Raw genomic sequence first — 15,072 nt, 5'->3', positions numbered from 1 at the left:
GAATATGTGCAGGTACACCTCATCCCTCCCCCATTCATTCCCTTCCCATTTTGTCCCCTGCAGCATGTGGTTTTATCGATTTGGGTGTGATTTCTACCGGGCTTAAATTTACTTAAAAAGGAGTTGAAATGCATTTTATATGAATTTCTAAAGTGCAGCTTATCTAAAACTAATCATTTTGTAGATAGTATTTTTAGGGGCATTTGATGTGAAGTACGTATACTATTTTATTTTACTTTATAGAAGAACATAAGTTGGTGGATCTATAGAAACTGAGTTTGTTCCAAAATGACTTAAATTGAATTCTCTATGCATTTTATAAGTTTGTGCAAGCCATATGTGTGATTTAATTTAGATGAGTTTTAGAGGCAAAATTTGTACTGTGAGTGCCAAGTTTTTATTCCATAACATTAAAGTTCATAATTTGATGAGTTCACAGAAATTTGATTTACTCTAAAATGTGTTGTTTTCAATTTGTTATGGTTTTTAGAAGTTTACATGTTTTTCTGTTGAAAATATAAAAGCTTTAGGTACTTCATTTAGATTTTTTCCAAATTTTAAATAGGTTGGGTCCACAGGTCAGTGAGACCAATATGCAAAAAGGTTCCTAGGTTTGAACCAACCCACAGTCCTAGGCCCATACTCCCTCCATACTCGTAAAGGAAGTCGTTTAGAACAATGTTTAAGTCAAATCTTGAAAATATAAATCATAAATAACTATCGAGTTGTTGAGTTTGAAAATGTAAAAATTATATGAATAGATTTGTCTTGAAAAATACTTTTATAAAAATATACATATATCACTTTTCAATAAATATTTTTATAGAAATAAGAAGTTAAAGTTGTGTTTTGAAGACCGTGTCGCGGTCCTAAACGACTTTTATACGGATCGAGTATGTCATTGAGTGGAAAGGTTAGACATTGAGTTGTTTAAATTCTCAAAACAAAGTCCCTGCGACCTGGTGTTTCCTTCTCCCACCGTCCGCCGCCTTTCGTCCCGATCCTGTTCGGATTCTCCTCGCTTTTATTTATGTGTTCGGTTTCGTGGTTTCTCCTTCTCCTCGCTCGCACAGCTTCTCCATGGACTCGCCCGCCGGTACAGATGATCCACCCCCGTTCGCAGCCTCCGGTCATTACTCATTACGGCCACGCGATCGTCGTGCTCCACCCTCAACAAACCCACGCAAGCGTCCGCGCATATCGATCGAGAATGACGTTATTGGCGATATAGGTGAGGCGCGGGGGTATGCGCGGCCGATGGGGCTGGCGGCCGTGTTGGATCTTGCTCTTTCCCCTTCCCCTTCATCGGTGAATGCTTTTTTTTTTTCTTGGTAATACTAGGCTGAGTTTGTTTGCTTGTTGACTCCTGTTTCGACAGATGCTAGATTGGGGAACGGCGGGGCAATCTTGCTGCTGTTTGAGACGCCATCGGGCTTTGCAATTTTCTCTTTTGATGGGATCCGCCTCATCGCACCAACTGCCATGGAGGCATGTGCTCGTTATCCTTCCCTTTGTTATATAGACTGATGTGCTGCATTTTGGTCATGGATCTGATTTTAAATTTGATTTCTCTCTGCAGGATATCTGGCAAAACTTTGCCATGGAATATAGGGCAAAATTTGTAAGTCCTTTCGTTTCCTTCTGATTATATATTTTTTCTGTGGGTTGCTCGTCCGTGACTCGAAGCAACCTGAGCAAGTTATTTTATTTACTCTACTTATTTATTTTGCATTGAATGGATGGATTTTACCATAACATCATTGTTCATCAGTTATTTCCTTGCCTTTTTAAACTCTGAAAAGTGCATAAGTTTAGAACAACAACAACAAATGAGAAGAAAAAGAAAAACAAAGAAAGATTAACGGCATGTAGTCACTAAATCCATCTGACCAGCCCTGGGGCAAATGAGATTCTATCTTCCTCACTTCTCTGCATCTTCAAACTCGTCTCTACCTTTATCTGATGTTCCAATGTTTGGGTTGATTTATTCTCACCTTGCCTGAACTATCCTTAGCCAGGCCACAATGCCTTCCAGCTTGAAGTAGAGCACAGAAATTGAGCTCAGCAACAGAGGGAATGAAGGCACTGTGCTTCCCTCCAGACAGCTCCTAGAGATAGCCGATTTCAAATAGGTCCTGTAGTAGTAACCCAGACAGTTGCATAGCTTGCCTTCAGCAGTGGCTGCAAGGGACCATTGTAGAGCATGACAGTTGTGTAGTTTCTTCCAACGATAGATAATCTAGTCTGACCTTTGATTGAAAATATCATGAGAAAAGGATCATTACCATTGGATTTGACTCCAATCCTGCGATTCTAGTCGAACTTGTTAAAGAAACCAACCAATTTCACCTGCTTCCCTGGTAGATTCTCAGACTAGGATCAACACTATGCCAATCCATAAGCCATGTAGCCAACAAATTAGGAACTTGGTTTAGCTTGCTTAGGAATAGCAGCCGCATGATTGATCTTGATGGACCTTTACCATCAACATATCATCGGTCTTACCGATTCTCTTCCAGGTTGTGGGATAGGTTGCACCCTGACCAGCATTTCCTGCTCTTCATCTGGAGCATATGTTCGTGCCTCCACTTGAAACTGCAAGGTGGTGGGGATAGTGATCAACCAAGTGTATTCCGACCCTGCCTAGCCTCCTAGAAGCCCAGTTAAGGTTCAAATCTTGTGATTTCTACGCCACCATTGGAGGGCCAAATCAGATTTGGTGGCATTCAAATATTGCCATTCTGGATTGATATTAAGTTAAAAGTTGGAGTACCGCCTGATTTATATTTTTCTAACTGACGAAATCAATAGAATGTTTGTAAAGCATGTTCCTAAAAGCATGGTAACAAAAAGGTTTCTTAAAAGTCGATTGGAGCAAGGTGAAACCTATAGGGGCATTTGGTACGCACCACTTTGAAACCAAAGAGCACCACATTTTTGAAACATGTCACATTAGCCCATGGTCTTAATTCTGAATTGAACCGCAACAATTTGATAGATGAACACTTAAAGCTCCCTATTGTATCAGATTGAGATGCATTACATTGCATCAAACATATATTGCTAACTGATAATTGTTTTTTCCTGCCATTAACATGCTCATCCCTGTTTGTTTCTTTATCAGGTAGTTTGGCGTCTTGCTTTTCAAGTTTTTACAGACAAGTCTCTGGCAATTAACTGTGATACTGGTGTGGACGATCAGCTTAATCTCATGATAACAAAGTACCACAGCAAAGGGGGGAAAATAGCTGTTGGGAAGCCCGAATATAAAACAATCATAGAAGCAAACCTGGTTAGTGCAAGCTCCCTACTTTGTTGCATCATTTGTTCTGAGCTGCATTTTTTATTTACATTATTTTCAGGGTATTTCCTGCCTGTATGATGAATTTGTGATGGAGGTGATGTGGGGTTTGACGAATCTTATGCATAGTTTAGTCTCCAGATGAGTCAAGGATTAAAAATGCTCCTGAATCGTTATGGATTTGATGTCAAACCAGGGATGGTGAGCTTACTACTAGTTACACTCTTATATTTTGTTCATTGTGCATCTGAAACCTTCATTTACCGTTGGTGTTAATTTTTATATAAAAGTTTTCATTTGAGTTTTTCCCTATTACTGACGAAATGATACCCTTTGTTTCCAGGTTAACAAACGTATTCTTGAGGCAGCATCTGACTTGTATGATTGTGATGATTGTGAGACGAAAAATAATTGGTCCTTGCGTCGTGCTGGTCGGAACCTTATGGATATCTCTAGCATTAACAGTGAGGATTGGGGCCTGTTGAAACTTTCTACAGCTCTGATGATAGTATGTTACCCTGAAGAAAAGATCATAGCATGCTTGCTGAAACATTCTACAGATTTGCTGATAGCATCTTACCCTAGAAGGGAAGTTATAGAATGCAGTCAAGAGGTAAATCGTAATTATTTTTTTGTTGTGTTCCAGCACATCTGATGGTAACTTTTCATTCAACTAATGGGCCAAAGCATTTTAATTTCAGATGTTTTCACCAGATGTGCTATCTAAGCTGGTAACTGATGCACCAAAATATGGCATTTGGATAAAAAAGCGCACTTCCAAGAGAATCCATGAAGAAATGGTATTTTTGTATCAACAAAGGATTGAAAAGCGAAAGCTCTTGGCCACCTTGATAGGGGAGGCTACAAAGGTTTATGAAGCTGAACAAGCGGAATTGCTGACAAACTAGAAGTGACCACAGGTATTCTGAAGCTGCTATCTATGCCCAAGATGACCAGTGATTTCCAGACCACCACTTCTTTTGTGTTTTGTTTATCTCAAGTTAAATTCGGGAATTACTGATATGATCAGTGTACTGTTTGGTTTTTACTTTAGACAAGTCAGACTGTGCTTCTCCAAGCTGCTATTTGTTTTGGTTTTGGTAGTATTGGTTTCTACTTTAGACAAGTCAGACTGTGTTTCTCCAAGCTGCTATTTGTTTTGGTTTTGGTAGTACTAGCTGAAGCGCACAATGCCGCGCTGCCCGGATCAATTGACGTCCAGTATATATATACTATTTACCAATGGCATTCGTATTCATTCATGTTTTGGTCTATATCCCATAAACTATCATTATAAAAAAAATTGGCACATAAAAAACATATAGTATATAGTCTAAAGGACCAAACTAAAAGTATAGGAAGTTTGAATAAAAAGTAAAGGAGGTAAATTACGTGTCAATGACAATGAGAGCTTACAGAGGTATTGTAGGATCGTAAATGGCATTTCCCACCCCAAAAGCTAGCTATTGATTTGTCCTTCCACAACTAATGTAGGACTATTCAACAATTTTCCCCTTCACACATTGGTAAGGGCCTTTCCCACCCCAAAAGCTAGCTATTGATTTGCTCTTTCACAACCAATGTGGGACTATTTGACAATCTCGCTCTTCACACATTGGTGTCCCTTAGCCCTTCACCGTATACGGGCCCCACACCCACGGTCCATTAGGTATACGAGACCCGCAGGCACCTATGATCTATCAAGCCTTCACACATTGTGTCCATTGGGCCAGAGATGTTAACCTAGCCAGGCTCTGATACCAATTGTAGCTAGCCATTGAGGTGAGGGGCTCCCCCACTTATATCTTAGGTCCTTTGTCCTTCCATAACCAATGTGGGACTATTCAACAATCTTTTGGGTGCTACCCTTTTTTCTTTGTACGCTTGGGTGGTGTTTGGTTGGTGGGATGGAATGGGTTGGGACGGGGCGAACCCGTTTTTCCGTTAGATGGGATGAGATGATCCTGTTAGATGAAACTTCCCCTTATATCCGGGTCGAGGCTATCCGACAAATTCGAGCGGACGAACTTGTCCCACGTGGGATGGGCGCACAGCGTGAGCCCCGTTACTACATTGGATACGACGCAGGGGATCTCCGAATCCGTCGTGCGGGCTCTGGTCGACTCGCTCCTCCGCCCTCACGGTCGTCGAGCAACTCGAAGTAGGAGAGCATCGTGTCGGGGAGCTTGCGCCCGACTGCGATGGTGGCCGCTGTCGGGGCCGAGGCCGACAACACCCTCCTCGGCGCAGCGGACAAGACGCAAGCGTGGAGGTGGGGCCTGACGGCGACGCGGCCGCGGGAGGCGAAGGAGAGGGAGAGGGAGCCGGGGGGAGGGGGAGGACAAGAGGCTGTCACACCCGAAGTTTTCCCCTTTTCCGTAGTTTCTAAATCATTAATAAATCGTCTATAGAAATTACTTTGGTTAACCAGGAGGAAATCCAAATTAACAATGCATTAAACAATCGGAATTGTTGGGGAGAAATTTTTTCGAATTCTCTTTGCTCTAAAATCATTAACAGGACTTAAAGCGGAATATTCAGAGCACCGGAGGCAATGTGGTTAATTTAATTTGTCAAATTTTGAGTTAATAATAATTCTTCTTTTCGCCTTTGGTCATGAATCTTGCCCGATTCACTCCCCTCTCTGTCCGCGGTTTTGTTTTGCATGGCGAACCGTATTTGTTTTCATTCGCGGGGGCGTTTCTGTTCTTTTCCTAAAACAGCACCGCATTTCTTTTTCTTTTTGGGAAAGTCCTTATCCTAATCCATTTCTTTTTCCCCCCCCTCTCCCCCCACACGCCCCTCCCCCTAGCCGGCCGAACCGCCTCTCTCCCCCTCTCCCAATCCAAGTCCCAGTAGGTCCCACCTAATCCATCTATTTTTGCCCCCTATATAAGTATTCATACCCCCTCTATTTTCCTTGTTTTCCCACATAGTTGCAAAACCCAAACCCTAGCCATCGGCCATCCCTCCCCTGTCGTCGTCGCTAGTCGACGCTGTCCCGCCGCCACTCGTCGGTGCCGCCGCCGTTGCATCGCTAGTACTCTGTTCTCCCTTCCCATGGATGTTTTAGTTGTTGCAAACATCAATTCATCTATCTAATCTTTTCCGTTCAATCCTATCTAGCGTCGTCGTCGTCGATCCTGAGCTCGCCGCCAGAACCGCCGCCGCCATCATCTCCTATCCGGTGAGGCTTCTGTCTTGTTTTTAGGGCTAGTTGTTCCTTCACTTTTGTTGGCTTGCGCCGCCGTGTCGTTGCCGTGCCGCTACCCTAGCCCTAGCCGCCGCAGGTAGCCGCCGTTGACGATGCCTCATTGCCGCCTAGCCGCCGCTGCCACTGCCGTGCCGCTGCCTAGCTGCCATTGCCGTGTCGCTGCCTAGCCGTCACTACTGTGCCACCGTTGCTGCCACCGTGCCACACCGTTGCCAAGCCGAGCCGAGCCGCCCTACCCGTGCGCTGACGTCTTGCCGTGCCGCTAAGCCGCTAGCCGCTGTTCGTTCGTAGTTTGGCCGAAGCTTTAGTTCATTCGGTCATTCAAGTCATTCTTTAGTTTAGAACCGCCCTGAGCCACCGGTTCGGTTGACCGTTTGGATGGTCCCGTGACACGATGAGTTGGTATCTCGTGAGGCTTGCTTACCGATGTTAATTTCCCCTTTGATCTATTTTATCTTTGGGCAATAATATGTATAAATGACTAAGGTTTTTCGGTTACTAGTAATAACACAATTCATCTTGTAAATTCATATCTAAATATTCTGAGCTCCATTTTAACCCGTTCAAATTGCAGTGAATTCGTTAAAATGTATAGAATCCATTAAAATTGGTTTCTTTTGATGTTTTAGTAGCCTTATTATGTGTATTGCTTGTGTGCTTTGTGTGTCGTTTAGATTCCGGCTGTTCCGATGCTCCAGTTTATTTTGAAGTGGTCGCCGAGGTTCCGTCAGTTCAAGAGCAAGGCAAGTCATACATACATCATTGATCATATTGAGCCTATTTTACAAAATCCCCTACTTTCTATTAAATTGCATTGGGTTTAGAATGTTTCTATTATTCTCAGCCTGTTGATTATATCTTGCCATTGACAACTTGGGTTATAATTGACTAGATGATTGGTTTAGGAATGCTTAGCCATGCTTAGACCAATTAGCTCACAATGGGATTCATTATAATTTAGTCCTTAATTATGTTATGATGTACCACCATGGTTCTGGTTTAATTAAACTAAAATATGCTTTAATGGTGGGTTGTGGGTACAATGCATGATTGATTTTGGAAGTCGTGCACATGACAATTAAGGACCGGTTCTCGGGAATCCCTGGAAGATATACTCGTACTGACTACAAGCCAGATGGGCTCCAGGCTGAATCTAAAGTATAATCTTTTCTAGTTAACATACCATGGCAAGGGTGGGCGTGATGGAGTATGGATGGACCAGGAAGCGGTCTATGCTGCTTTCGGATTTACCTAGGCACGAGAGGGGAATGCCCACTGCCTGTTTAGGGGTGGGGGTGAAACCTGAGGTGGGTATGTTGGTTAGGGGAGGTTATATGGAGGGTTTTGTCACGATTTCCCCCTTTGCAGTATCACGATGATACTTCGGGGCATGTAACATGTGTAGAATCGTGTCTTGTGGGTAAAGCTGTACACATCTGATCAGAGTAAAACTATTTGAATAGCCATGCCCGCGGTTATTGGGCGGTTAACCAGCTCGCCGTGATTAGTCTCACCTTAATAATTTGACTTAATGAACTGGTGTAGTTCATGTGGTTTTCGTTGGGCCTATTGCAACGTAGTTTTAGCGTTGAACAGTGATGATGTTAATACTACTTAATTATATATTGTTTTTACTGCTTTCAAATTATGATTTATAAATGCTGCTTTTACTACAAATTATCCTATGAGCCATTCATTTGAATATCCTTGCATCATGCCTCCCCGTTGGTATGACTTGTTGAGTATGGTGGTTGTACTCGATCTTACTTTATTTCTCCCCCACCATAGAAGTAGAGATTGGTTTAGATGGTGAGTTCTCTAAGGATTGAGCTTGTTCCGGACGTCAAGGTTTTGCCTGTGGATTATGGAGGAAACTTTGCTTTTGCCGAGAAGATTAAGTCTAGTTCTTTTGTTTTTCCGCTACGTTTGTGAGTTTATTTTATATAGTCATGGAATTGTATCAAATTGTCGTTTGTGTACTCTAGCTGGTCCTGGATAGAAGTTTAATACACATTCAGCTTGAAATTCGAGTTGTAGAATTTCTGGATGTGACATAGGCTCTTCCCGGCAGCCGCGATGGTGGAGAGGGAGGTGAGGACAGAGGCGGCAGTGGCCATGGTTGCTCCTCCTGCTCACCTGCTCACGCCGCTCCTCCACCTTCTCGTCGCCGGTTTGCTTGCTCGCTCGCCGGGCTGTAGTCGCGCTGCTTCGCCTTGTCAACTATCGTCAGTGGTTGCAAACGGCGTCCATCCCATCCCTCCCTCGTCCCTTCAACCAAACAAAAAACTAGGATAGTCCTATCCTACAATCCAATCACGCGAGTGGAATCATCCCAACCCTAAAATTAGGGATGGTTTCATCACATCCCATCTAGTCCCAGAACCAAACACACGGTAGAATCGCACTGAAAAATGCTAAAAACAGAAGACCTACATGCCAACTGGTGGTTCATATTAAATGCATGCACAACTAAAATAAACAGGTAGAAACTGATCTTTTCAAGTGCAACATGCAGATGCCCTACCTCCATCGTACTACCTCCATCTTAATTGAAGTTTTGTACTATTTATATCTAACGTTTAACCATCAGTCTTATTTGAAAAATTTTTATGATTAAGGCCTAAGGGGCGGCGGCGAGGTGGCGCTCTCTTGGTGCGACGTGCAATGGCAGCGCTGGGGAAAACGGCCAGCTTGGCGGTGCCCTGTTTGGAGATGTGAGAGGGAAAAGTGATGTTTCTCTTAGCTCTAAAAGGTGGTGGTTTGGTTGATGGAAGAGAGGTGCCTGACATGTGGGGCCCTGCTTGCCATGTCAATAGAAACCGCTTTTAAAACCACCGAAGGATTCAATTTACACTGGTTTTTGAAAATGGGGGAGGCGTTATATCCGGTTTTGTGATTGAGGGAGAATTTAATCACAAGCAGTAGTTAAGGGAGGCAAAATGGACTTATTCCTACAATAAGTAATGTATAAGTGGCATTTTAAAATTGTTATATCATATTTGTATTTAGGTGAAGGAGATATGTGGAGAGAGAAGAAAAGCAAATTATAGATATGTAGTTAGGTACAACATGACATCCAAGAGATCGACACTATGTGTGTATGAGAATTGAGATATGCCAGGTATTAATGGTTTAGTATATATATTTATACGCAATTATTGTATGGTAGGCTATTAGATTTGTTGTAGGTGTATTATCCAATTTTATGAGCTAGTAATTGACCATACTTTTTAATTCGCTATAATCATCATCTTTGCCATGCCCATGTTTTGGCGAATTTGCCTTCTCATACCCATTATTTCCTACCTATACCACGAAAGGTGCGGTGATTTCTGATGTATCTTTGTTATATTTTTCAGATCATCATATAGAAGACATGCACCATGCTTTGTGACATTTCTTATAATAATAGTCAAGTTGTTGAAGTAGAATAACGCCGCCACACATTAAGCATGTGATGTGCAACCCGCGGTAGCACCCGGAAACACGCCGCCATAGGGAGTGGGTAGATGCCGCCTAACGAATACCCGGGAGGGACCCCATCAAGGTGAATGAGCGTCGGTTTATTCTAGACTCGGCAGGCTAGCTAGGTGTTGACGACCAAATTTGGTAAGATGTGAACCAGGTTCGACATTGGGATCGAAGCGGATTCGATAAAGAGATCGATTTGAAGAACAGAGCGTGAATCGGCTGCGAAGGCATCGGCTGGAGTCTACATCGGCTGAGATGGATCGGATAGAGGACAGCCGATACAGCCGATGGAGGTGATGTAGCTGATTCCGATGAAGACGGTTTCGAAGCTGTTTCCAGAATCGTTCAAAGTGCTTCATGAGGATTGCCATGATGGAGATAAAGCTCTCGGATAAGGCAATTGTATCTATTAATTAGGATATTTCATGTAATTTCCTTATAGATATGTTTGGACAAAAGTCTGCCGCAAAGACTTATGGTATCTTAGAGTTTGTTAGAGATAAGTGTCGTGTCCGGCAAGGACATATTTTGTATCTCAGGTATAAATATGACCCGAACCCATGTAATCAATTAACAATCGTTCAATACAATCTCGGCGCATCGCCACCCTTTTTACTTTCGTTTATTTCGACGAGTTCTTACTTTCGGGTTGAGCTGCATCGATTCGATCTTCAACTAGAGGTAAAACTTGTTATGGCGGCTTGCGTTATCGGGGTTAATGCTTCCATCTTTATGATACTTTAACCCTGTTCATGTAATCCGTTGAGTTATCATATACATGCTGCAATCTATACTAGTTGCGCTATATAACTTGTTATCGGCTGGTTCTTATTGTTAGGAAACAATCGGTAGAGTTATGTTTTGTTATTAATCTAGATTGTATTGTGTATCCACCATCTCTTGCAGATTTTTATCATCTTGCTTAGATCTCATATTTTTCTTTATGCTTAATGCTGCATCGGTTGAGTTCGATCTATTAAGTAGTTTTTATAATTATGATATCTGGCTTGTTTTATAATCATCAAGAGAGATAGTATCGAGGTTTCAGCCGATTTTACCTAATTTAGCTTTATGTCTTATATGCTTAATTGATATGCTAAATCTGTCCTTTATATTAAGATCTTGTTACAATAAAGTATATTAGGATTCTGTGTGGTATATTCTATCTGTTTTAATATCTAAATATATAGTGGTATCGGAGTATTTGCCAATACATGCTAAATCTATCTGATCGGCTATGCTATAAGCGTTTATAATCTTTATGTTAATATATATTTCGACCTAAATGATTTATACTCGGCATGGCAACCAATCTATCCCAATCACTTGATCTAAATATACATCGACAGACTGATTATATAGCGTTAATATCTACAGCCGATCGAGTAGATTTAGTCTTATCTTGCTTATTCATAGCTGCCGATCGATTCACATCGGCTTGAAGATAAATGATATGCCATCGACGACTGGCCGATCGGCTATCGTTTGTGGATTTAACCGCAGTTTCTTTTGTCTTTGTTTCTTGTTGTTTGCAGGTTCAAATCAACTGGCACGCTCATGAACCTAAAGGCAAGATTTTGGATCTACACTGAAGTTAAGTAGATCTTCCTAGCCAGTGTGTGTTTTTCGCTTCAACACTAGGGCGTCCTCTAACACCGTAGAGACAAGAGACGACGAGCAATTGGTGGATTTGAGAACGATAGACTTGGGATAGGTAGCAAGAATGAGTGAGATGTAGAATATATAAGAAGGTTTGAATACTAAATTGATTTTGACGATTGATTGGTTGTTGTTTCAATCGGACTGAGACCCCTTATATTTATAGGAGGGTGGACTTACTTCCGAGGGTTTTTTTCATATCCAATTAGGTGTAGAAACCAGTTAGGACTCTAAAAGTCTCAGGCCTAAGCAAGAAAAACTGAGCACCACAAATAGGACTTGGAGTCAGACTATGTCGGTTTGACTGGCCAAATGTCGTTGGTGGCTAGTCAGACCGGTCTCGCGTGGCAACTGGCAAGTCTGGGTTATTTCCAAATTGGACTATAGTTTTCTTTTTCATTTGAGCATTTTCACGAATATAATCATCTCCAATTTGTGAAGCATATATACTGCAGGAACACATGTCAACAGCTTGGTGGCGACAATACTTGTCCAAACTTTGTACCCAACTAGTTGAAATCCTTAACCAATTTTTACCGTAGAAATTAACAAAGCTGGACGCCTAGGAGATTACAGGAGCAAGAAGAGCTCGTCCAATTCCAGTGTCCATCTCAAAAAGGAAAACTCCAATTTGTGCTACTAGCTAAGTGCAATTGATGGTCTGATTTTAACTTAGTTGATCACAAACAGTTCTGGAGGGTGCTCCACTGCTTCCCCCTTCTTTTTTCCAAAACCAAAAACAATATCAGAAGTTTGAAATTACCCAGCACTAACACGGTGCAATACTGGGGTTTACATATGATACACTCTGCACTAGCTAATTCATTTTCGCTGCTGCCGTTTTGACGACGAGCTGATGATAGAGTGGGTGACAGTGCTTGCTAGGCTAGCTAAGCACTAGCAGTGGACCTGCGAGCTTACGAGGGGGAAGTCGAAGGGCGTCATCCAGGCGTAGGTGAAGCGCACGGGCGGCGCGCCGCGGCGGATGGCGCGGCCACCGCGGAGCACGCAGCGCTCGTCGTCGACGGGGCGGATGGCGCGGGGGTCCACCGACTCGACGCTGCTGAGCCCGTAGCATCGCAGCAGCACCCTCGACTGCGCGCACCGGCACCGGTTCGCCACCTCCACCGCGTACTCCGGCTTCCCCTCCACCACCCGCCCCGTCGCCCTCTGCCTCACCACCAAATCCGCCGCCCTGCACGCCGCCGCCGCCGCCGCCCCTTCGCCTGCACGCCCACAATTCGTTTATATTAGCACTGCAATGACAATGTAGCAACTATCAAGTGCCAAGTAGTGCTAGTACTATAATTAGCAATTTCAATCACCTTGGCTGGCGTCGCAGAGGAGGGCGAGGGAGACGAAGACGAAGGCCGCCGCCGGCACCGCTCTCGCCATGGTCAGCCAAACTGCTGTGAGTGTGAGGTGATACGGTTTTGATTTCTCGCGAGAAGGCCTCAGCTTATTTGTACCCACTACCCGGATGCAGAGACATGGATGGATGGATCGATCGATTACGCTTGTTGGATAAGGGAGGCAGGGCACGGCAGGACAGCGAGTGGAAGGAATGGGTTGTCGTGCGTGGCGCATGCATGTCATGTGGCAGGGCCAGACGACGACGACGGTGAACGGTCAGATGTCCAGCGCGATCACGCATGTGATCGATCGTCTGCATGATTGACGATCGCGCGCGTCGCAGTCTCGCAAGAGGGCTGGCTCGGTTTCGCCTGTAGCAAACGGCTCATAGGTTACTGCCGTAGTAGTACTAGTATATACTCACTGGCACTCTTGCAGGTGTCAGCTAGCAACGGGCGGCGCGGTTTATTATGCTACTACTAGTAAGTGTAAAGCTCAAACTTGGTAGCTATAAACTTGAATTGAGACGATACATGTAAACGATAATTTTGCAACCTAGCTACAGTAGATAGGAAAACATGGTGTACGATTGGCTTGATTGCCAATGCATGAACACAGAATCACGATAATTTTTCTTCCTCTCTTTTGATCTTTCTGTTAATTTTTTTTTTCTTTTTGAGATGGAGTGCCCTGGCCATCGTGAACCATGAATCCATGATCGCTGTCGGGAACTCGGGATGATCGGCGCCAAGTGATGATAGATTTGCTCTGTTTTTTCTTTTGCGACGAGTTTGAGTTCACGCGGCGTGCATGTGGGAACCAGGACGCATGTGCTTGAGTGCCTCCCAGGGGCGAAGCCAGGATAGATGGTCACCGGGGTCACTATTAATTAACGATCCTAACAATTGGCTATAGCTTCTAATAATTTTAAGGCTATTGTTGTAGTAGTGGTTACCTTTTACATATCAGGGGGTGTTTAGATTAGGGGTGTAAAGTTTTGGCATGTCACATCGGATATTATATAGGGTATCACATGGGGTGATCGGGCACTAATAAAAAAAACTAATTACATAATCCGTCAGTAAACAACGAGACGAATTTATTAAGCCTAATTAATCTGTCATTAGAAAGTGTCTACCGTAGCACAACATTATCAAATCATAGAGCAATTAGGCTTAAAAGATTCGCCTCACAAATTAGTCGCAATATGTGCAATTAGTTAATTTTTTAGCCTATATTTAATACTTCATGCAGGTGTTAAACGTTCGATGTGATATGGTGTAAATTTTTTGTGTAGGAACTAAACAGGGACTCAATTACAACCACATCGTTATTGTACTAGATTACTATACTTGGGAAAAGAATATAACAACCTCTTATATGGTGAAAATCACCTTTGTTATATTCCCCCAGGCTCATGCCTCATGATCATGTAACTGAACTTGAAAAATCAAACGTTTATATTTCAAAACTCTAATTTCCTCAAATTCAGACTTAAGAGACTAGGTTCAACCAAATTGTGATGATAATCAAGAAATAATAATAGGATTAGTTGGCTACTGGAGCAATTAATCCTAAATAAGGGCCACTTTATGAGCGCCAGTCTAAAACGTATATGTATATCTATGTAGACTGACATATAATCACAATTGCTAACTAATTTTCTATTTGCTAGCTGATAATAGTATCGTTCCTTGCCACCAGTTGAGCTTTAACGAAACAATCATCGGGGTCTAGTGTTTTCTTTGACCGGGGTCATAGCTGTAAAATAGAAAGGAGTATAAGGGACTCGGAAGAAATCATCGGGGTCTACTGACCACAATAACTTGCTATAGCTTCGCCCCTGTGGTTTTTCTAGGACCTTTTTTCGCCATCAACATGTGCGTTTTTCTTGTCACTGTCCCCTTCTTTTGTTTTTTTTTTTTGGCAGCACGGCTCCAGATTATGTGCACAGGGTGCTTATTCACACATCTCACTGGATGGGTTGCCCATTTGCCCGTCATCAGGAAATTTCCAGATCGGTTACATTGTATCGTTTCCTAACAAAGGTTGCATATTTGTTGCGACGTTTGGA

The 15,072-nt window shown here is 42.9% G+C and overlaps 1 protein-coding gene and 1 pseudogene across 1 annotated transcript; one reads left to right on the top strand and one right to left on the bottom strand.

Moving 5' to 3' along the window:
* The first annotated feature begins 965 nt into the window (after positions 1–965).
* Positions 966–4,539, top strand: LOC127763978 (uncharacterized; annotated as a pseudogene).
* A 7,025-nt stretch (positions 4,540–11,564) lies between these two features.
* Positions 11,565–13,178, bottom strand: LOC127763747 (protein TAPETUM DETERMINANT 1-like). The gene is made up of 2 exons (XM_052288540.1): positions 12,971–13,178; positions 11,565–12,871 (listed from the first exon to the last, which is right to left on the bottom strand). Exons 1-2 carry the CDS (start codon positions 13,038–13,040, stop codon positions 12,543–12,545), a joined length of 399 nt encoding a protein of 132 aa, XP_052144500.1. The 5' UTR covers positions 13,041–13,178; the 3' UTR covers positions 11,565–12,542.
* Between the last annotated feature and the right edge of the window lie 1,894 nt (positions 13,179–15,072).

This window comes from Oryza glaberrima, chromosome 2, assembly GCF_000147395.1.
Source record: "Oryza glaberrima chromosome 2, OglaRS2, whole genome shotgun sequence".
In the NCBI taxonomy this organism is placed as follows: domain Eukaryota; kingdom Viridiplantae; phylum Streptophyta; class Magnoliopsida; order Poales; family Poaceae; genus Oryza; species Oryza glaberrima.
The sequence above is the reverse complement of the archived record's forward strand: the minus strand, read 5'-3'. Positions and strand labels throughout refer to the sequence as shown.

What these genes read in the sequence shown, in the direction of transcription:
- LOC127763747 (XM_052288540.1), bottom strand. Translation starts at nt 13,040, where the DNA reads ATGGCGAGAGCGGTGCCGGCGGCGGCCTTCGTCTTCGTCTCCCTCGCC. An exon ending in CCTCTGCGACGCCAGCCAAG is followed by an intron (nt 12,872 to 12,970) that starts GTGATTGAAATT and finishes GTGGGCGTGCAG; the next exon opens with GCGAAGGGGCGGCGGCGGCG.